This window comes from Aptenodytes patagonicus, chromosome 5 (genome assembly GCF_965638725.1).
Source record: "Aptenodytes patagonicus chromosome 5, bAptPat1.pri.cur, whole genome shotgun sequence".
NCBI classification, from domain to species: Eukaryota; Metazoa; Chordata; class Aves; order Sphenisciformes; family Spheniscidae; genus Aptenodytes; species Aptenodytes patagonicus.
In genome coordinates, this window is record NC_134953.1 from 48,241,403 (window position 1) to 48,261,562 (window position 20,160).

The 20,160-nt window shown below is 49.1% G+C and overlaps 1 protein-coding gene across 1 annotated transcript in view; it reads left to right on the forward strand.

Annotated features, from left to right (window-relative positions):
• The first annotated feature begins 208 nt into the window (after positions 1–208).
• NMNAT2 (nicotinamide nucleotide adenylyltransferase 2) overlaps positions 209–20,160 on the forward strand; it is a 32,028-nt gene continuing 12,076 nt past the window's right edge. Inside the window, exon 1 of the mRNA XM_076339602.1 lies at positions 209–445. Coding sequence (XP_076195717.1) covers positions 361–445 — 85 coding nt within the window. The 5' untranslated portion in view covers positions 209–360. The remainder of the gene's footprint in view (positions 446–20,160) is intronic.

The window sequence follows — 20,160 nt, forward strand, 5'->3', positions numbered from 1 at the left end:
TAGCCAGGTGTCTGGCCGCACCCCCCAGCCCCTGGGCAGGGGATGCACCGCCTGTCTGCCTGCGTGCGCGTGTGTCTGTGCAATATCTCCCTGTGCTCGCCCGACCGCCTGTGCAGGCGTGCCCAGCCACCCGCCCGTGCCCGCGGGGGTGTGCGTGCCCCAGGCTGTGCGTGGCGGGGGGCGGTGCCGGCCCCGGCCCCGCTCCTGCAGCCGCGGCACCGCCCCCGCTCCCTCTCTCTCTCTCTCCCTCCTTCCTTCCCTCCCTCCCTCCTTCCCTCCCGCCGCCGCCGCAGCCGCACCGAGACACAAAAAGCGGCTGGGGCAGGGCTGGGCAGGGCCGGGCAGGGCCGCGCCGGCACCATGACGGAGACCACCAAGACCCACGTTATCCTGCTGGCCTGCGGCAGCTTCAACCCCATCACCAAGGGTCACATCCAGATGTTCGGTCAGTCCCGCCGGGACCCCCGGCAGCGGGGCGGGGAGGAGGGGGGGTGTCGGGGCTGCATCCCGGGGTGGGGGGGTGGGGGGGAGCATTTCGGGGGGTGCAGGCCCGCTCCCGGGGGACCGCAGCGGGGGGGCGGGAGCCGCCGGGCCGCCCCGGCCGGGCGCTGTCCGCGGCGGGCGGTGCTGAAAGCGCCGCGGGCGGAGGCCGACCCGGGCCTCGGCCCCGAGCCGCACCGAGAGCCAACAGCAGAAAGGCTGACATCCACCCTTGGGTTATGTATCCCTTAAGATAGCGGGGTTCCCCCCATCTGCACTCACCTTGTCACGCTCCCGCCCCCCCCAAAACCCCTGGGGTCAGTCCTGGCAAGGGCTCTGGGCGGTATTTGTAAGCTGCCACTTGCTCGCTGGGTCTGTGAGTCTGCGGTCGCTGCAGCACTTTTATATCCTCTCTGACCAGGGAGGGAGGGAGGGACCGGGCTGAGCAGCTAAAGCCAGGTATGGCAGAAGTGAACAAAAATATAGGCAGTTACTTGAAATATTAGAATACCCAGCCTTTAGATTGATAAGAGGTCGAAGGAATTGGAAATGTTTGTGTGAGATGATTGATATTAGTGAGCAACCGTGAGATGATCCAAATGACGGGGAAGCTAGAATCACTGCTACAGCTTGTTCAGGCAAGACAAGAGGGAGGAAGGGAGAGAGGGATGGAGGAAGGGCAGTCTCTGTCAAAGGCAGTCTGACATGCCATAAATACTGACGGTTCGGGTAAAGCTCGAAGTGCCTGGAGATCCCTATACAAACAGTGACTTACCTGGGGTGGGGAGGAGTCCTGTGATGGTGAAGTGTCCACTGCAGACCGCTGAAAAAAATGGGAGTAGAAAGATCAGCTCCTCTAATATCCCTTCTCCGAGTGCAGAGAGAGGAACCATCCTTGATGTCTGATAGGAGATCTGAGGCTGGGGAGCAGATGCTGAAGGTCTCATGCTACAGCTGGAGAAGCATCCCTGTGGTTTCTAAAAGCTGTACATAAGTTTCTAAGCGCAAAAATAATTGAAATCAGCTTGGGGCATTTCTGCGTCAGACCTTGTTTTCGTAGATCATAATGAGTTGGGCAGCAGGCTAGCAAATGATGGTTTTCTAGATGCAAATGATCACATTGTTATTCTATTTCATAAGTGCCAGCAAAATGTAGTCCTGGGCACCAATATACCTTAAACTTCAAAAAAATTCTATTCCCTAAGTTAAAAACAATTGTGAACAACAAGGAACAAGAGGAGCTATTTAAAAATAAAAACAATAACTAAATGAAATTACAGGGACTTGGTTGATAGAAGCGGCTATTGATAAAACAGATTTCTGTAATCCACATTATTTAGTCCTAGATGATATTTTGATTAAGAAAAGTAATACTAAAAATATCAATGTGGCCCATATTCAGTGGACTAAAAACCAGTAACAAGATATAATTTAGAAAATAAGGATCAGCGAGATACTGGCATGCAGTGGGTCTTTTTAGTAGACTCCCGATGAGATTTTTTTTTTGCTCAGTACTGTTCAGTATCTTTATCAATGACCTGGAAGAAAATATGTAATCCCTGCCAGTAAAAAGTGCCAATCTCCCCAAAGTGGGTAGAATAGCAATTAATGATGGTAACAAGTCAGTTGTGCTTCCCAACTCGGATTGTTTGATAAAAAGGGCTTGTTCAAACAACGAAGTCAAATGCAAAGTCATATGTCCAGCAAAGAGGAACGCACGTCAAATATAAACAACAGGCAAATGTCTTCTGCCAAACAGCGACTGTGTCAAAGACTGAGGAGTGATTGTATGTAGCCTGCTGAATACAAACTCTGTGTGCCGCTGTAAATAAAGCAGCAAATGCAATCTGTAGATACAAGCAGGGGAATATCAAGCAGAATAAGAAAGGTTGTATTATTTTCATGTACAGCATTAGCAAAACCCTTCTTGGAGGAACAGTAACAAGAATTACTTTAGCTCCAGCTTTGTGGCAAGAGTCCGGAGAGGCTCAGTCTGGATCTATCCTTAAAGATGTTAAGAAGCAACTTGACCATGGCCTTTAAGTATCTGCTTGGGGGAGGGATATGTGATATGTGATGGAAGGGCTCCTTTTTTCAGCAGAGTAAGGACTGGTGAGATGCCGGGAGCAGGTTAGGATACCACACAACTTCAAACTACAGATACGGTGTGTGGTTTTGAGTGAAGCTAATCAAGTAGTAGGAAAAAGTACTTGGGTACCTGATGGATTCTCCATCACCTGAAGGCTGTAAATCAAGACTTAGATGTCTTTCAGGAAGAAATGTTTCAGCTCAAAGAGGATGTCTTGATGTGGAAATTTTCTAAGCATATGTCCTGAAGAGATCCTGGAATATAAGTCTTGAGATACCTGATAGGAACAAATGAGTCTTCCACGAGGAAAGGACACAGAATTTAGTTTCTAAATCCCTGTTCATTTTTGTTTGAGGAACGCTTCCCCCCAAGTCTAAAAGAATAATCATGTGAAGCCATGGGAATCTCAACCAAAATCTGTGTTACTCGTTTAGCTCTGTGCTATACAAGTCCAACCAAAACAATACTCCATCCTGGAAATGTTGCATTTGAAACAACTGAATTTGTGCAAAAATATTGTTTTTACCTTTCAGACAAATATTTGGGCTTTGTGAGCCTGATTGATAGGAAGATTTTTTGCTTAACATAGAGATATACAATTTATCTATTTAACACATGGCACTAATTAAGCCAACAGGAAGTATAAGATTTGCACTGCTATGCCACTGTAGACATACCATTGTATGCCAACCATAATTTTTCTCAGTCTGGATCTTACCATGTTTTATTCAGGCCAAAACCCAACCTTTTCCTGTAGGATTTTTGCCTGAATAGGAGATGGGTTAATTATTTGGAAGTCTCTTCTAGTGGGGGAAAGGTTCCCAGTAGGTTATTTTTTCCTCCAGTCATGTGAATTTAAGACTCATATCATCATTATCCTTGGGTTTCCAGAAAGCTGGGGTTCTTGTTACAACCCCAGACCTGCAACTGCAACTCTCCACTGACCCTCATGTCTGGGCGGAGCTCAACTTGCTGCAACAGGGCTCCCTCCATCCTCTGCCAGTTACAAGACTGGGTCACTAGGGCTAACCAAATGAGGTTGATTCATGTTTGTGTATATAAAATGAATACCATACATACAAATTAATAATTAACATAAGATATATAACATAAAATAAAAAAGTAGGTGAGATATGGTGCTGTACAACCATCCATACCAAGGGGTTGAGACAAACACCCACATAGCCCTGAAAACACTCTGAGTTATTTGTGGTATCAGATGTGCTTTGAGATATACATATATTCTGAGTCACAAATTTGAGTTGTATTTTCTAGCTTTATGTAGCTATGAGAAACAGTTTAGGATGCTAATGTCAGGGGGAAGAAAGGCAGGAAGAGAGAAGAGGGCAGAGGTTGTTTCTAAAACGTGTCATGAACATTGGTGGCCTTTAGCCTGAAATGAAAATCCATTTATATCCTGAAGAGGCAGGGAGAAGAAAAAGCAGGTCCCATGCAAAAAGTCTTAATAATTGGAGAAAAATAAGATTCAGAACAAAGTCCTGCGTTAAAGCCACATGAAAACCCTACCACTGTTCGGTGCCAGGGAGCCCAGCTGCTTACCTCAGCCAGCACAGCCGACAGACATCCAAACTCAAACCAATTCACTTTAATTTCCCACTGACACTTGGAGAAACACTGAGCATGGGGTAGATGCTCAACTCTCCTCCCTTGTAGCCAGCTCAGAATGGGAACCTCCGAGATGTCCCCGCACTGGCTTCAGCATCTCAGTGCTGAACTGCCGGCCATGGGATTTGCTGCCTAAAGGACATCTCCTTCCATCTTGGCCTCGCTGCAGTTTGCCTATACCTTCCTTCCCGTGGAAGCGATGCCACCCAAAGGACGAAAGCCAACGAACCAATGTCAAAAGCAAAATCTAATCCACACAGCCCTGCTAATGCACCGAAGCCCATGCTGGCGCTCTTCCAGCTGACAAGCTTGTGCTTGCTTTGACAATTAAATCATTTCCCCACCTTGTCCCAGCTCAGGGAACCCCAACACAACTGTGTCCTCCTCCTGCCTGGGGTTCAGAACATGAAAACCAAAGGGCAGGCCTGCAGAGCAAGGTAGAAAGCCTATTTTTTCAATCAAAAAACCAGTTCACTTTGAAGACGGTGTTAGGTAAAATACTGGGATTAAAAGCATCACCGTGCAAGGTCAGGGGCTCCAGGATTTGCATGGTTTCAGGGTTGGAGAGGGAGCCAACAAACTGCTGGAGTTCAAGGGAAGATGTTGAGTGAGTTTCTTCGTAGCTCTGCAGGGGAAAGGGCTTGTCCTGTCCTGTGGATATATATGAGAATCGGAGGGTTGTTCTGATGATTTCTGCAGACTGAAACATGAGGGGTTTGGTGGGGAGAGATGGTATCAGGTCGATCAAGATGCAGTGCTTTGATATTGATTTTTTTTTTCTATTTTCTTTTAATTCATTTTTCTTAAATTGTAGGAGAAAAGACCTCTCTGTAAATGCCCACATTCCCCATTTTGTCACATTAGACATTTTTTCTTGCCTTTTTAAAGTTCTGAAATTCCTCACAACCCATCCTTTCACATGCAAACTTCTTTCTTCAAGGAAACGGCCTTGCTCATCAAACATGGTTTTATTTCTGCCCAGCTCTAAAAGCAGCCTGACACAGCTTCATCTCCAGGGCTTGGGTCACCTATCAAACCCAACCCTTTCTGACATGTCTCCGTCTCCCTTTCCACCTCTGCTCATCAGCCTTTGATTAGCAGAGCTTTACTGGGGATCTCCCTGCCCTTGCAGAGGAAGGTTTCAAGCCATCCTTCCCCTCTCCCGGCCGCACGGTGCCCATGAGGTCCAGCGACGTGGAGGCTGGGAGCAGTGAGGACGCTCAGAACTGGGCTCAGAGGCAACAGTTTGGGTGACTCCCAAGGAAAGGTTTGGGATGTTGTTATTTCACTCCATAAGAGGCACCTGGCTTTTTTTACAACAATTTTTTTGGCACTATCAAGTGTTTGATAGCAAATAGGCTGTAGTGTCTCAGTGCCTTCTCATAGGGAGTCTCAGTACCTTAGATGGTTTAAACCTGTTTGGCCATAGAGTTTCCCACCCACTTCATTTCAAACAGTGCTAGGACCTGGACTTGCGCAGAAAAACATAACTCGTAGATAGGGTGAATCTTGAAATACAGCAAATCTCCACTATTTTTCCCTTCCCCACCCTTTTTGTCTAATTGGAATTAAATTTTTCCTATATCCTATGTGCATGTGTTACTGAAGAGAGTTTATATCCCAACCAACAGCTGAGTAAAAAATGTTTCTAATGGAAAACAATGGAAGAGGACTCTGCCATCACAAGTAAAACTCCCCGTTGCATGGCTTCTTAAGAAAATTTGAGCAATTAAAAATCCCAGCAGGCTGCTCTTTGATTATTCAATGCAGCTCTTCTAGAGGAGCAGCACTGAGGTCTGCTGCATCACATGAATAGGTTTTTGAGATAAAGGGATGGAGTTTTGTAAGTAAAGAGGGAGGAAGAGGCAGGAGCTGAGGCTTTTGTTTACGGTGTGTTGTTTTAATATCCAGAATTTCAAGAATCACTTTTTCTTATTTTGTTGAGATGACTGAACTACAGAGCAGTTTAATGACAGCATCGCTGCCTGGGATGGAGCTGGGAGAAATGCGTGAACAGAATGACAGCTCACCCTTTCCCCTTTTGCTTAAATGCGAATATATCTGCAAATGACCAGAAGCAAAATTCCGCCCCACCCCTATCTAGCAAAAGCTCGTCAGGAGCTCGAGAGAGGCTTTGCCTCTGCTGTCTGCAACATGAGTAAGAATTCAAGGCCTCTGCAAGGCTACCTCGTGTTTCCATTTCATCTCCGGGCTGAAATCTGAATGCGCAATTAGCTGGAGCGATCGATGGAGCGAGAGGTGGGTAATGGGACTCCGGGAGGATGTGACAGACAGGGAGGGCTTGATTCAGCCCTGGCTTTGCTCCGCACAGCGTTGGTGGGGCTCGGGGAGCACAGGGTTGCAGGCAGAGTGGCAGCAGGAAGGATCCAACCTGGGGCAGACCCAGGACAGACATTACTTATAACACCCTGGGTGATTTGTTGGACATGGGGTGTTGTAGCATCCATGCTCATCTCTCAGTAGCTTTTTAAGTTCATTCTGGCCGGGCTCTGCAACACTGTAGAGGAGCTTCCACTGACACCCAAGCTGCTGAAATCACAGAAAACAGCCGAAGTCTTTCCTAGGTAGAAGGGGTCTGGGAGGGCAAGACATGCCCAGCTGGGCCAAGTGCTCCCAGATGAAAGTGGTGGCAGCTGGCGAAACTGGTCAGCCCAGCCTTGTGCCGTCGGGGGTGAGTCACCAACATGCCTCCACTCCCAGCACTTGCCCAAAACATGCCGAAACTGCAGTTTCTAAGGTGCTGTGCCAGGAGGACAGAGCAGCATCAGGAGGACCACGGCACCCATGGCTCTTTTGAGTGCCATTATATATATGTTAATGTCACATTCCCATCACTGCACCCCATACAGACTCTTTTTTTCATGGCCTTTATCACCGGCTTCCTGCATCTCAAGCACCTCATCTCCTCTTTATGACCCACAGAGAGAAGGAGTTTTCCCAAGCACCAGATTAAACTCCATCAATAACTACTCAGGGATTCTTTTAAAATATTTATAAGCTCTTAAATATTTAGCAGTATTTATTACAGTCTGTGAGATATTACATTGTCTCTATGACAATGCTACCTCCCAAAATGTGCCACGTACCTTCTCTTACTTCCACCGACTATAAACAAACCCAGCAGTGAGAAATCCAGTCCTACAACCTCATTCAAGAAAGAAACAGGGGCTCCGCTTCTGTTAAAAACTGAAGATTTAGTTAAGCCAGTTAAAAACTGGCTCACTAAGATGCTCGCACTTCCCGCATTGTCTTCTCTGATACTTTTTAATAGCAGCCTGTGCAATGCCAAGGGTATCAATTAGCTGAATGCTAAACCCCAGCAGTGGCAGCCCACGTCTCTCCTAACTATTGCAATGCTGGGGGGACTCACATCTCGGCTTTCCCTGCCAGGCTGCTGTGGGTTTGTGTCGGGTACCGCAGCAATGGGGGACACAGGTAGGAGCGGCTCATGATTAGGCTGATCTTTGTGCATTTGAGCAGCAGCCGGCCCAAAACAGACATCCTCACCCCTGCATGCTCTGGCCTCTGAAATCCTTTCTGGCAGCAAGGTGGGGGACTGCGAGGGGTCCCCTGAGCCAAGGAAGAAGGCACAGAGATGTATCGGAGACAGGTCCAAGACCATGTCCCACCACTTGCAGCCAGGGGGCAAGCAGAAACAGTCCAGCTGCATTGAATGTGCAACACAGGTAACCCTAGCTCTAGCCCTAACCCTAACCCTAACCTTAATCCTAGCCCCAGCCCCAACCTGGGACCAGGGAGGTGGAACAGCCCAAAGCACCTATAGAAAGACCTGACAACCTCTAAGACAGAAAAATCAGCCTAAGATGGAGATAATGCCAGGGCACCTCTGGACTTTGAGACAAGCACATCCTTTCTGGCATTTATAACCCCTGAATGCAAGTGCTCCTGTGGTGCCATTGGTGCCCAGCCAAGCAGGGCTGGATTTTCAGGGTGCCCTGCATGGAGAAAGCTGGGAGAAGTCTGCAGTGCCCATCACAGCTCTGAAAACAAACCAGGGCCAGGGCACAGCTCTCGTTCCCCCAGAGCAACATTGCTTGCATGTGTTGAGGGTGTGCAGTCACACCTGGAGAAGACAACCTAATTCAGGAGCACGTTTTATTTCTTTCCCTTTCCAGCATAAACTAGTTTCCTTTGGTAAGCTTGAGCTGCTGGATGTAGCTTTGTCATGCCAGCAGAAAACTGCTAAATCCATATTTTGGGAACAGAAAAACCTAGAGTCTTTAGAAATACATATTTTCAAGAGCCACTATAGGGCTCGCCCCAGGAGGAGATGAACTGGGATACATCCATTTTGGAGCTGGAGTAGAAGGAGGCAAATGCAGAGGAGCTCCCCATGGGATGGGTGGAGAGCCCCTCTCTGAACCAGGCAAGGAAAGACTTGCTCAGCCCCTGCTCCACAAAGGTTTCTACTTTCATTGAAAATCCAACAGCCCCTAATTGATCTTAAGCCTTCCCCAAGGAGATCATGTTTTGCTGGGGCTTATTGGCAAGGGAAGTAAGAAAATGCAGTTTTCCCAGCGAGACCTCACGAGCTGGGTTGGAGATGCTGAAAGGCATAACTTTGCTTCTGGCACATTTGCTTTGTGCAAAGACATTGTCAATGCTTCTTTCGGGGGAAAGGGGGTCTTGGGAATAGATCTGCAAAGAGAGAAGGTTTCACTGAGCCGGGCAGCCAGGCGAGACACGGCTGTGGTAAAGGGAATGTGACATCCCTTTGGTGTCGCCACGAGGCTGCAGTCCTCCCTTGGCTGCCTTCGCCACCCCATGCTGTCACCAGCATCTCCCTGGCCTTTCTGCTTCTCCATAGGTGGGACATTTTCTGTCTGCACAGTCCCGGTTCAGCCAATGCAGATCCCTGCCAGGGTCAGGATCTTCAGATGCTTTGCTAGCAAAGACAAGCCATGGGTCAGAGTCACGGCGTGGTGGTCAGCTCCATGTAGAGGCAACCCAACACCAGCAAAGAGCTGCCGGGCAAATGCTCCCTGTCTCTGCTGCGTGGGAATTCAGGGACTGTAAATCCTCCACTCCTGGTAGGGTTGTGATCCTGCTGTGTGCCAGCCCAAAGGAGCAGCACAACACGCGCCGGGGCGTACAAAGCATTGCCTTTGATGTGCTACAACAGCTTGGAAATGAAAACAAACGGAGCTCTTGCATGGGGAAATTAGGGCAGCGGAAAACAAGTGTGGAAATCTGTTGGGGCCCCCCCCTCATTTTTTTTAAAAAAAGGCACTGGGTGACACCAATTTCCCAGCCTGTGGCTGGCTGAGATGGGGACTGGGACCTCTCCAGGGACCAACATTGAGGTGCCTGTCCTACTTCGGCCGTGCCACCCGCATTCTGGTGGAGGCAAAATAAGACCACGGCAGGATAATGAAAATATTCACCAGGTGCCTTTTGCTGCTACCCTTGTCCTGTTTGACTATATCTGTGAGCCCAGGGCAATAAAAATAATTTCAAAACAGAGCAATCGGGACTATATGGAACACCCTCCCCTTTGCTTGCCAAACAGTTTATTTTTGCTCCTGATATTTAGACTCTCATCGAAGCCAAGATACAGCCACAGAAACCATCCCCGGGCCAGATTCATGCCACAATTTGATGTCACTTTACTGCGGGTGGCACATTTACATCACTTTACACCAGCTGGAGAGCTGTTAGCCTTGAAAACCCTATAGGAGAGACAGATTTCAGCTGAAATCACTCCGACCGCTTTCTGCCCTGTCCAGCTGCAGTGATGTTCACTCTCCTGGTTTGTACTTAAATAAATCCCGGTGCTCAGAGGGGCATTTTACACCGAGCGCTGGCAAATGCACATTTTGGCACATTTTTCTCTAAAAAAATGAAGAAAATACTATGCTGGAAGAGGAAAACTCGCTCCCCTCCACCATGCACCACGTTACAGCGTGCACGGCCCTTGTTGACTTACGGCATGGCTGACTAACGCACCAGCCAGGGAAAGTTATATGACCTCTCACTTTTCACTTCAATGCCGTGCATACAGACACTCATCCTACCTAGAGAAGCTTAATTCTTCTCTGAGGGCTTCTAAACAAGGTGTTTCAGTGCTGTCCTGTGACAGGGAGCTCAAAAAATGTCCTTCTTTACATGAAGTCGTCTTCTTCATCCATTTTTATCTGCTAAGAGTTGCTTTTACCAGGATAGATGTTTCCCCTCACCTCGCCAGCCCCAAGACCTCTAAGATGCCCAGACAGCAGCTCTGGGTGTCAAATACCTGGTCTAGGGTGGTCCACCTTGGCAGGACTCAGCTGCCCATCCTTCAGGTGAGACCCAGCAAGGCGCTGAGCACATTCCTCCTCTCCCTGTGATACCAGGATGGAGATCTCTGGGCAATAAATTCTATTGCTTCTCCTTAGAAGTGGTGAGAGTGACAGCACTGCGCTAGTCACCTGCCTGACAGAAAAGTACGTCCAGTCCCTACCTGGAGGAGCTGGTGGCAGCTTCAACTCAAGAAGCAGCTCCCCATACTTGTCCTCATGTTGCTCACCTGATGGGCATTGCCTGCTCCTACCTGCTCCACCACAGCAGGGTGGGATGCTCCCGGGGGGAAAAGCGCTTTGGCCTGGTTTGCTTTGCCAGGCTCTTCCTCAGATGCTTCTTCTCAAGCTCTGGGACCTGGAGGGTTTCTTCCCAGGCTCCTGTATGTCTTCACACATTCACCGCACCTTGCAATACTCCAGTTCTGAAAAAAGAGGGAAAAATAGGATGCCTTCAATTTAAATTTCAATTTCAATGATATCAAATATGCTGTTCTTCTATGGCTTCATCTAAGAAACCCAGGTCACCTGGGACTGGCCAGGTCCGCTCCCAGGCCCTGTCTTGTTGGGTCTCCAGCAAATGCTCTGCTATTTCTAGGTCAGCTCACTGTGACTCGGTCTTCAACCCTTTTTTTTTTTGGTTTGTTTTAAACATCTAATTTCACTTTTCTGCCATGAAGCCACGAGTGGCCAACAGATGGTGATAGCATGAGTCTCGTTAGTCATCACTCAGGCAGCTCTCAGAGTTGGATGCTGGTGGGGGGCCTGGGTGGGCTGAGAGGCAGGAGGGTCAGGCGCTGCAGCATCACTTCTCTGGGGCCTTTCATAGGCTCCACTTCCACCACAGGTTTTGAGGTATTTGGTAGCCAATGCTTTTGACAGCTTATGAAAAGCTGTTAAAACAAATGTGCAGCAATGATTGAAGCCATTTAGCATGGAAGTCCTTTCCAAATCTGTTACTTCTACAATGCCTGGGTGCAGCTATGGACTAACAGAGTGGGGGGAAAAATGTGTAACAGAGCAATTAGCTCAGAGATTAAAATCATTAATCATTAGGGGGCTCAATGGGATTTTTCTACCAGCCAAAAGTCTCCTGGGAATCTGACTGAGATTGTCTAAAAGGCACTGAGCTCGAGGCAGGACAGGCTGTTTGGGTCAGTGGGACACACTGGAATCTCCCCAGGCTTGCCTTGGGAAGGGTCAACCCCATGATGAAGAACCACTCTCTGCCCCTCCTCCTGCTTCTTCCCAAAAGAGAAACCTGCCTTGAAGAGCAGTCAGGGCTTGTTCTTCTAGTAGAAATGTCGTCTTGTCCCTCCAGGAAGTCCAGGGAATGGAGGTGCCAATGGTTTCCCCAGCTCTAACCAAGGTGCAGCTATAGGTGATGGGTGGTTGAAGACGCTGGTTGGGGCAGAGAAAGTGGCCCTGGGGCAGGCAGGAGAGCTGGGCTCTAGATGAGTACATCTCTGATAAATACATCCCTGATTTGGCATTCAGAGTTATTTTTTTTATTTTTTTTAAAAAATATATATACACACACACACACATACACACCACTCAGTTAGACTGAGAATAACTGCTGGCTCCTTGCCCGAGTTGTGCTTGGGGTAGGAAGCAACATTTAGGTCCTGCAAGTGCTGCTAGCTCGAGAATAAAACAAAGTGTGCTGGCGTATCTGGGTCACTCTCCCCTGCAGGAGAAGGTATTTTAGGCATCGGGAAAGTGCCTGCCTTGCCCTCGGCACCTCGTGGCCACATCCCACCTCCCATCCAAGGATGTCAAAGGCCAAATTGCTCGAAATGAAAATGAGACACCCAGGAAATGGTTTTGCCTTCTCCATCACTCGTGGCTGTGCGCTCTCCTCTGCCCTGGCTCTCCGGGAAGACCGATTAAGACTGTGCAAAACTTTCTCGCCTCCCTGCTACCTTGTGTATGTTTTTGGAGGGCTGGCGCAGAGTGTGAGCAGGCTGCAGCTTCAATCCCCCGCAGGGAGAAGGGCATAAATCAGAGCTGGCCAGTAGCATTCCTCCGTAAAAAAAAAAAAAAAAGGAAAAAGGAAGTCTTAGGGGTGCAGATGAACCAGGTATGAAGACAAAGCAAATACAATTTGAAATTACACCTTGAAAAATTGAACGCAAAGAATATTTTATTTCATTAACATCAATTTAGGTGACGGTACAGTGCCAGAGGAGCCGAAACATTGCTATTAAATATACTCAGTGAGAACCGCCAAAAAGAAACATCTCTTAAATAAGCACTGATTTTCTACTGGGGAAGCCGGATGTTATTTTTTCATTCAGTCTGGACAAAATCATCACTTATCATTTTTGTAGCCCTGGACCATATCCTGTGATTGGTCTTTCCCCACCATCATCTCTCCGGAAAGCAGTAGAGCCAAAAGTATTTGAAGTGCATTTGCAGAGGAGGCGAGCAAAGCTGGCCTGGGGCAGCAGGGAGGTGTCACCAGTGCTTGGGAAGGGTCCAAGCGTCATCCTTGTCCCTTCCTTCCCCGACACAGGAAGGCTAATGTCAACTACCAGCCACTGCAGAGGGGCTGTGCCGGGATGCACGGAGCCAGGGAGCCACAGCTGAAAGCTCTCCACCGCACAAGCATGCTGCCAGTGGGCTAATGCACGTCTTGGCAGGGTCCATCGCTGGTAGTTTATTTATGTCAACAATGTTTAAAAGCCATGCAAGGCTGTCTGGAGCATTAAGGACAGTTTACACCAGAAAAGAAATGAGCTTTTCTCTTCCAACCCAACATCCTTGCATTGGTGTTGAAGGCTATAAAGTGCTCATAGAAAATGAAAATGCCGGAGGGTGTTTTCTGGGGTCCAGCGTGGCCTCTGGACATCACAAGTATTCAACAGGCAAGAAATGGGCTGGGAAGCCATGACAGAAGGCTGAGCTCAACAACAATGAACGGGCTAGAAACCCAGAAGAGAAGTGGGACTGAGACTCCCAAGACTGATGGCTTTTCAGACCAAAACCTACTCTTTCCCAGGCAAAAATCTTTGCACAAGCAGGGAGGGAAGACTGAGAGCTGCGCAGATGGCTGACCATAAAGAATATGGATGAGTAGAGGAATGCAAAGCTACTGCAGTGTCTTTGACGTTAGCCATATCTGCAGGGAGACCATGAACCTGGTCCCCACAAGCAGCATATTTTGCATGAAGGATGCAACAAATTTTGTAAAACAAGGTCTTTTCTGAGAACATGAACGTGGGGGTTTGGAGGAAGCACCACAATATCAGAGCAGCCACAGTGGTTCAAAGTGATGACCCACCAAACCCAGCGTCCCGTTTCCAGAAACCCAGAATAACAACCAGTGCTGTGTGCTTGGGTGTGGAGCTCCTCAGCTTAGCCTTATGCCATGCACAGCCCTGCTTTCTTCGGGTTGGAAGACCCAAGGGCAGCAGAAGACCCAAAGGCAGAAGGACACCCATGGACAGAAGGAGACTCATGCTCTTTGCCCTTTCTGTGCCAGCCATGACCTCCAGCCCATCTCCCTGCCCTTGCTGCCCAACTCCTAGTTGCTCCTCACATGGAGCCACATTGCTGATCACCCATCATTTCAAGACACTGAGATCCACACCTGCTCCTGCACGTGCCAGGAGCACATGCTGTGGCAGGAGGCACTGCAACCTCAGTCCTGGGTGGGGAACGAACCACCAACATTCCCGGGGTCTCTTACAAGAGCTAAAGCAGTTTTGTGTTGCCTTGTACAGAGGATGAGATTCAAGGCTTGATGAGCTAACACATTCCGACAGTCTTGGCTACGGCTGCCTGTCACCTTCTCCATTTAGCCACTGAAAAGTACGTCAATCTAAGAAGATTCAATCTGTAAAAAAAAAAAAAATAAAGAAGCTTTAAATGCAGCATCATGATTGCAGTGCGGACGCATCTAGATGCTGCAAACTAACACCGCGATCTTGTGCCACCCTGAAGCCACGGTGCCACCTGCCCCAAATCCTCTGCCACCGTCCCAGCAGTGAGGGTGGCTGCTCCTGCCGCAGTGCCGGCCCCGCTAGCAGCACAGCTCCTCTTCAAATGGGATTTGAGATGTCATTTAGGAAAACACAACCTTTTTAAAGGCTTTTGCTTTGAAGTGGATGGCTGTGAAGGTCTGGCTTAGCTGATGGTTACACGAACAAGCGAGCCAGCAGAACTGCGGGCAGAGTCGCCCAGTGGGTGCAGCCCTGCAAGCGAACAGATGTGCTCTGCCCCAAAACCAAGGGAGAACAGACCAATTTGGGATGTGAAGAGGTGCTCTGCAAGTTGTAGGCAAGGCAGGACCAGAAGGCAGGTCTTACCATTCCCGGATCAGCCCTCTGTTTGCTACACCGTACTGCTGCTTCGTAGCCTGCATGTTTACCCAAATACTTCCCTTGCAGAGATTTAATAGTCAATAAGTATATATTTTTTTCCATGCATATTTAAATTCTGTTTGGTATTTCTGAAGTAGACAAGCAGCTCTTGAAAATGTGGATCCCAACCTTTATATATATATTTTGGAGAGCAGCATCGTTTTTACAGGTTTCTCTAAATAATATTGTGCAGGTTAAAAACCAAATGAACAATTTTGATGGTGACACAGAGAGCAGCATCTCCTCCCAGCAGCACACCCCTGCATGAGTGCTGCAAGGCCAGCAGCACATCAAGCATCCCATAGGATCTGTCCCGCTGAAGCTGTTGGCCTTGTAGAAACAGGCAAATCCTTTTTCCACCTGCAGTCATAAGAATTATACGGGTTTGCTTGGGTTTCCAATCCTTTGCATGCGTTTGTAGGAGATGAGCTGTTTTCTGCAGGAAAATGTGTTTTATTAAGGCAGGTGGTGGTGGTGGAGACTCGGCGTGAGCTCCTGAGAGCTGGAGCTGAGATGACGTGTCACCAGCATGGATCACATCCCCTGAAGATGCGGGCTTGGCACTGGGCTGTTTAAATACAGAACTTGAGAAATTGATAGCCAGGCGAAATTGTTGGCTTCTGCCACCAAAAACTCAAGGCAAATTAATACCATCAGCCACCCTTGAGAACGTGAAGCAGAGGTTACGTGCAAGGAGTTCAGCTCGTCTTAAGTGTGAAATTTATAAAGGTGCCGTAAGCAAAGGAGAAGGCGTGGAGATGAACAGAAGAGTGTTTTTAATCTTCTTTTGGCAAGGAAAATGAAGTCAGTGCAAAGCAGGGAATAATGAGAGGATGTGTTCATTTAAAACTCGAAGGCATCTTTCTTGTTAGGAAATTTCCTTTTTATTTTAATTTGCATTTTAAATTGCATTACAATACAAAGGTAGACGCTGGTCCATTGATCTTGGCTCCTCTGCAGACCCGAAGCCCCGGCTCTCCTGCATAGTGGCGTATGCTGGGGAGGCTCCACTTTGGCTTTTCCAAAAATCATGCCTGGATTTTGTTCCTGCGTGGTGGCAACCGGCTCTGAGCATTTCAGTTGTCGTCTTGCGTGCGCTTCCACGGCGGTCAGGATAGCCTTCCCGTGAACCTCCTCCGCTTCTAGGCTCATCCAAAAACATTTCTTTGCTCCTTTCAATTCTTCTTCCAACATCATGGCTCAATTCTTTAATTTTTTTTTTTTTTTGCTATAAAAGTCTCTTGATGCTGTTTTCTGTAACTTATACACTATGCAGTCTTTTTTATTTTTCTCCCCCAATCTAGAAGAGGTCCCAGGACATGGTTTGTGTGAAAGATCCCAGAAAGAGCAGAATCAGGAAAAAAGTGGCTTTTTTTTTTTCTCCCTCTTGATTGATTAACCTTGAAGGCAGTGATGGGAAAGCCAGTAGCATCAATAAAGGCGAACACAGAGCATTGGAGAGGGAGAAGTGCTGCTGGAACCCCCCGATTCCTCTTTTTAAAATGCAGAATGGAGAAGAAAGAGGATTTTTTTGCACATTTGGCTTTCTGGGCAAGTGGTTATGGAGGGCTATCTGGCAGGCTGCAAAGGGAATCCCACCACCCATGGAGTTTTGTGCTTTAATTTGTGATGCTGGTTCAACTTCAAATCCCCTTGCCCATGCAAAAAAAACCCCAAGAATATTGTATTTTTCTGTGTGTGCTCCCCCATAGGGTGCTTCACCAAGTACCACTGGGAACACAGATAGCCATAGTTACACACAGGGCTGGGTTCGGTCCCCTCGCCACCCCGGTGAAACCCGCTGGCAGGTGGAGATGATCCCACACAGTTCCCAGCGGATAAATAACCAGCGAAGATGAAAAAATGTGGTTCAAACCAAACTGCCAGTGTTAACCCCTTCAAGCTCAGGATTTTGAGGGCAGGGAGGGAAACTTTTGGTACATCTAATTCAGGCAATTGAATTTTACTCCCTGCACCGATTGAATGATTTAAGCCCGTTTTTCTCTCTCTGGGGGCTGGTGTGCCCAGGGCACAAGAGCTGGGAAGGAAGCCAGGGAAAGGATTTCGGGTGAGTCTGAGGAAGAGGTTTTATGGAGGCTGGCAAATCTCCCACAGGCTGCCACAGAGGGCTGGGGCTGCTCAACGCTCTGGGGTGCAGGGGGCAAAAGTCCATGGCAATTATAGTTCCTTAACTGACTTTTAACTGACCTGATAGCTGAACAATATTCCCTAGTAGAAATTTCAAAATTTGGAGGGAAAAAAATCATTTCGCCCAAGCGGTTATTCAGCAACATCCCTACCTCCCTGCCCTGCTCAGCCCCTCTCGCCTCCCTTGACATACAAGTGCTCCTCATCCGTCCCAAGCCATTGCAAGGGAGTTGCAATTTTTGCAACTGGCAATTGCAGGGCAATTTTTGCCCTGAATTTTTGCCCTGAAGCAGAGCAGGAGCGAGGGCACAGGAGCTGAAGAGATGCACCACCAGGAGAATGGTCCTTTCCTAAACAGCACAACCCCATCCACACCACCCAGAGAGGATCATTTGACTGGGAAACATGCAAGAAAAATGTACCCATTGATGTACCCATGGAAAACCCCTTTCCCCACGTCTGGACCCACCAAGCTGTGCTCTTACCTGTCTGTCGTGCCAAGCTGTGGCCCAGCCACCACTCCCATATGCTTGAACCCAACTGGTGTTACTCTCATGGTGCTGGCAGGTATGAACAAGCCCATGGCTAATTTTCAACGAGCAGCAGGACAATGAGGTGTTTCTGTTGCCACTAAAATCCCAGGAACCCCAGTTCAGCACAGCAGCTCCAGAAGATGCATCAGGATCCCCTGTCCGCTTGTGTTCCTCTTTGCACCCATCACAACTTTGCTTGCATCTGGCAAACACTGACTGTTCTCCTTCCCTTCTTTTTTCCTATTTCTCTTTGGGAAAGTTTCTTTTGGAGGGGAAATGGGAATGTGGCTGCTTTGGCAAAGATGGGTTTGTAGGGTGGGTCCACTGCCCCGACAGCTGATGCCACATTGAGCGGCCGGGATGGGGAAACATCTCCCCAGATGGCAGGAGCTAGCTTTGCTTCTTATTTCCAAGGAATAATGCAGCTATACCACCGAGGGAAGCAGAAGCCGTCCTACGCAGGCTGGAGAGCTTTGCATCAGCTTTAGTGGGTGCCAGCTGGGGCTGGGTGCAGGTGGCGGGGGGGAGGAAGGCTCCCTGCAAGTGTCTCCCCACTGCTGCCGCATGGGAGGGCACCAGCCCTTCAGGCAGGGCTGCTCCCTGCCCCCTGGGGAAACACTGGAGCAGGGTGTCTGTAGGATACGATGCACAGTGACATCTCGGGATAGCTGACGGATCCCAAAGTCACTGTAGCTTCAGAAATGCTCGTTTTCTTTGCAAAGGCAAAATATTTTCTAGATTCTCCACTTGCAAAAAAAAAAAAAAAAGTGCTTTCTAATGACTCATCAATCTTGTCTCCCTCTTTGCTTTTACCTTTTCTATCTTTTTTCTTTCTACTGTCTCAATAGCTGGGGCGGGCAGTCCTGCACTGTGCACTCCCCAGCCACCCTCCCCACGCTCAGCAGAGGAGGCAGGGCCAGTGCAGCTGTGGCCACCACCACCACCACTGACCTGCCCTATGCTCGCACCTCCCACCCTCTTCCTCCTCTCTTTCTCCTGGGCTGCAACCCCATCGCGGTGCTGTGGTTCATGCACAGGCGCGGTGTGCCTGGGGGACAAGGTGGTTGCAATGCACCCAGTGGGAGAGCTCGAGTAAAAGGGGTGGGTTATACAGCTGCAAAAGCTTGGGGGGCAGGAGGTATTGCTGCTGCAGCATGAAAAGATGGGACTTTCCAGCTCCAGCAGATGCTCCAGAGAGCACCTTCAGAGAAGCATCGAGGCAAGAATGTAAGTGCTTTGGGGCAGGGGGAGGTCGGTCGGACGTGGCATAGGAGCCCACTGGAGTTTAGTAACTCTTCGCCAGCATTTTTATCCTCAAATGTCACCTTTTGGAAATACCAGCCCAAGACTGTGCCTTAGGCTGGAGGGACTCTGGCAAGCCTCTTGGCGTTGTGGGACATGGGCAACATGTGGTGTTGACACAGGGAGGGAGCAGTGTAAGAGCTATGCAGCTGCTGATGGACCAGGTGGGGTGTGGGTGGTGGGTGCCACAGGAAGGGGACCTGGGAAAAGCCCCAGGGACGATGCAGCTGACATTTAATAGCATGTGTCAGGGCGAGCAGTGAGAATTTGAGGGAGAAAGGGCTGAAGGTGAGGGAGCCAGGTGCGTCAGCAAATAACAGCATCACTGCGGCAGAGCCGTGATGAAGATGGGTGCAATCCTATGAGGCACCAGCAAAGAGGTTTCTAGAAGGGGAGAACATAATCACCATTGCCCAAACCCCGGGGCAGCCCTGCCTGCAGGCAGGGAGGGAAGCAGGATGGGCGGCTGCATCAGGACCAGCCCAAGGAGAGAAGGGAAAAATGGTGGGGAGAGAAGTGCCCAAAAGCAGGTGAGACCTTGGGGATCAGCCAGCAGCCATGGCAAGGACCATGCCGTGACCAATCCTGCCATTGCTCTTGCAGTGGAGCTGCCATTCCCTGACAGGACGGCTCTATTTGTCTGTCCGAGACCACATGGGGTAGAGCCCAGGAGCCCATAAGCAGGGCATTTGAGCCCCCCATTCCCCAGTGTGTGCAGGAAGGGATCTCCCCTGTCCTGTTGCGATGACGTGCTCTCAGACCAATATTTCCTCTCCTCTGCCAAGGCTTCGTCCTGCAGCAGCAGCTCCCAGCAGCTGCTGTCTGTGAGTTGGAACCACCAGGGAGCAAGCAGGGCGTGAGCAAGCAGGATACAAGCTAGGTTGGAGCAAGCAGGGAGCAAGCAGGGTGGTGGTGAGCTCACCAGCAGCATCCCCGTGCTTTCCAGCAGAGAGGAGCAGATGGGAATGAGCATCTTGGTCCTGGTGTGGTGCTCCTCTTGGTGAACCCTTCAGCATTTCCAAAACAGCAGCATGTGAGGTGTGGGTCTTGTGGTGGGGATGGCAGGGATTCATCCATGCTAAGTACCTGTGCATGCAGTCCCATGTGTGATGACAATTCTTATTTAGGCTGTCAACCAACAGCACATCTTAGAATCACAGACTCACAGAATGGCTTGGGTTGGGAGGGACCTCCAAAGATCATCTAGTCCCACACCTCTGCCATGGGCAGGGACATCTTCCACTAGATCAGGTTGCTCAAAGCCCCATCCAACCTGACCTTCAACACTTCCGATGGTG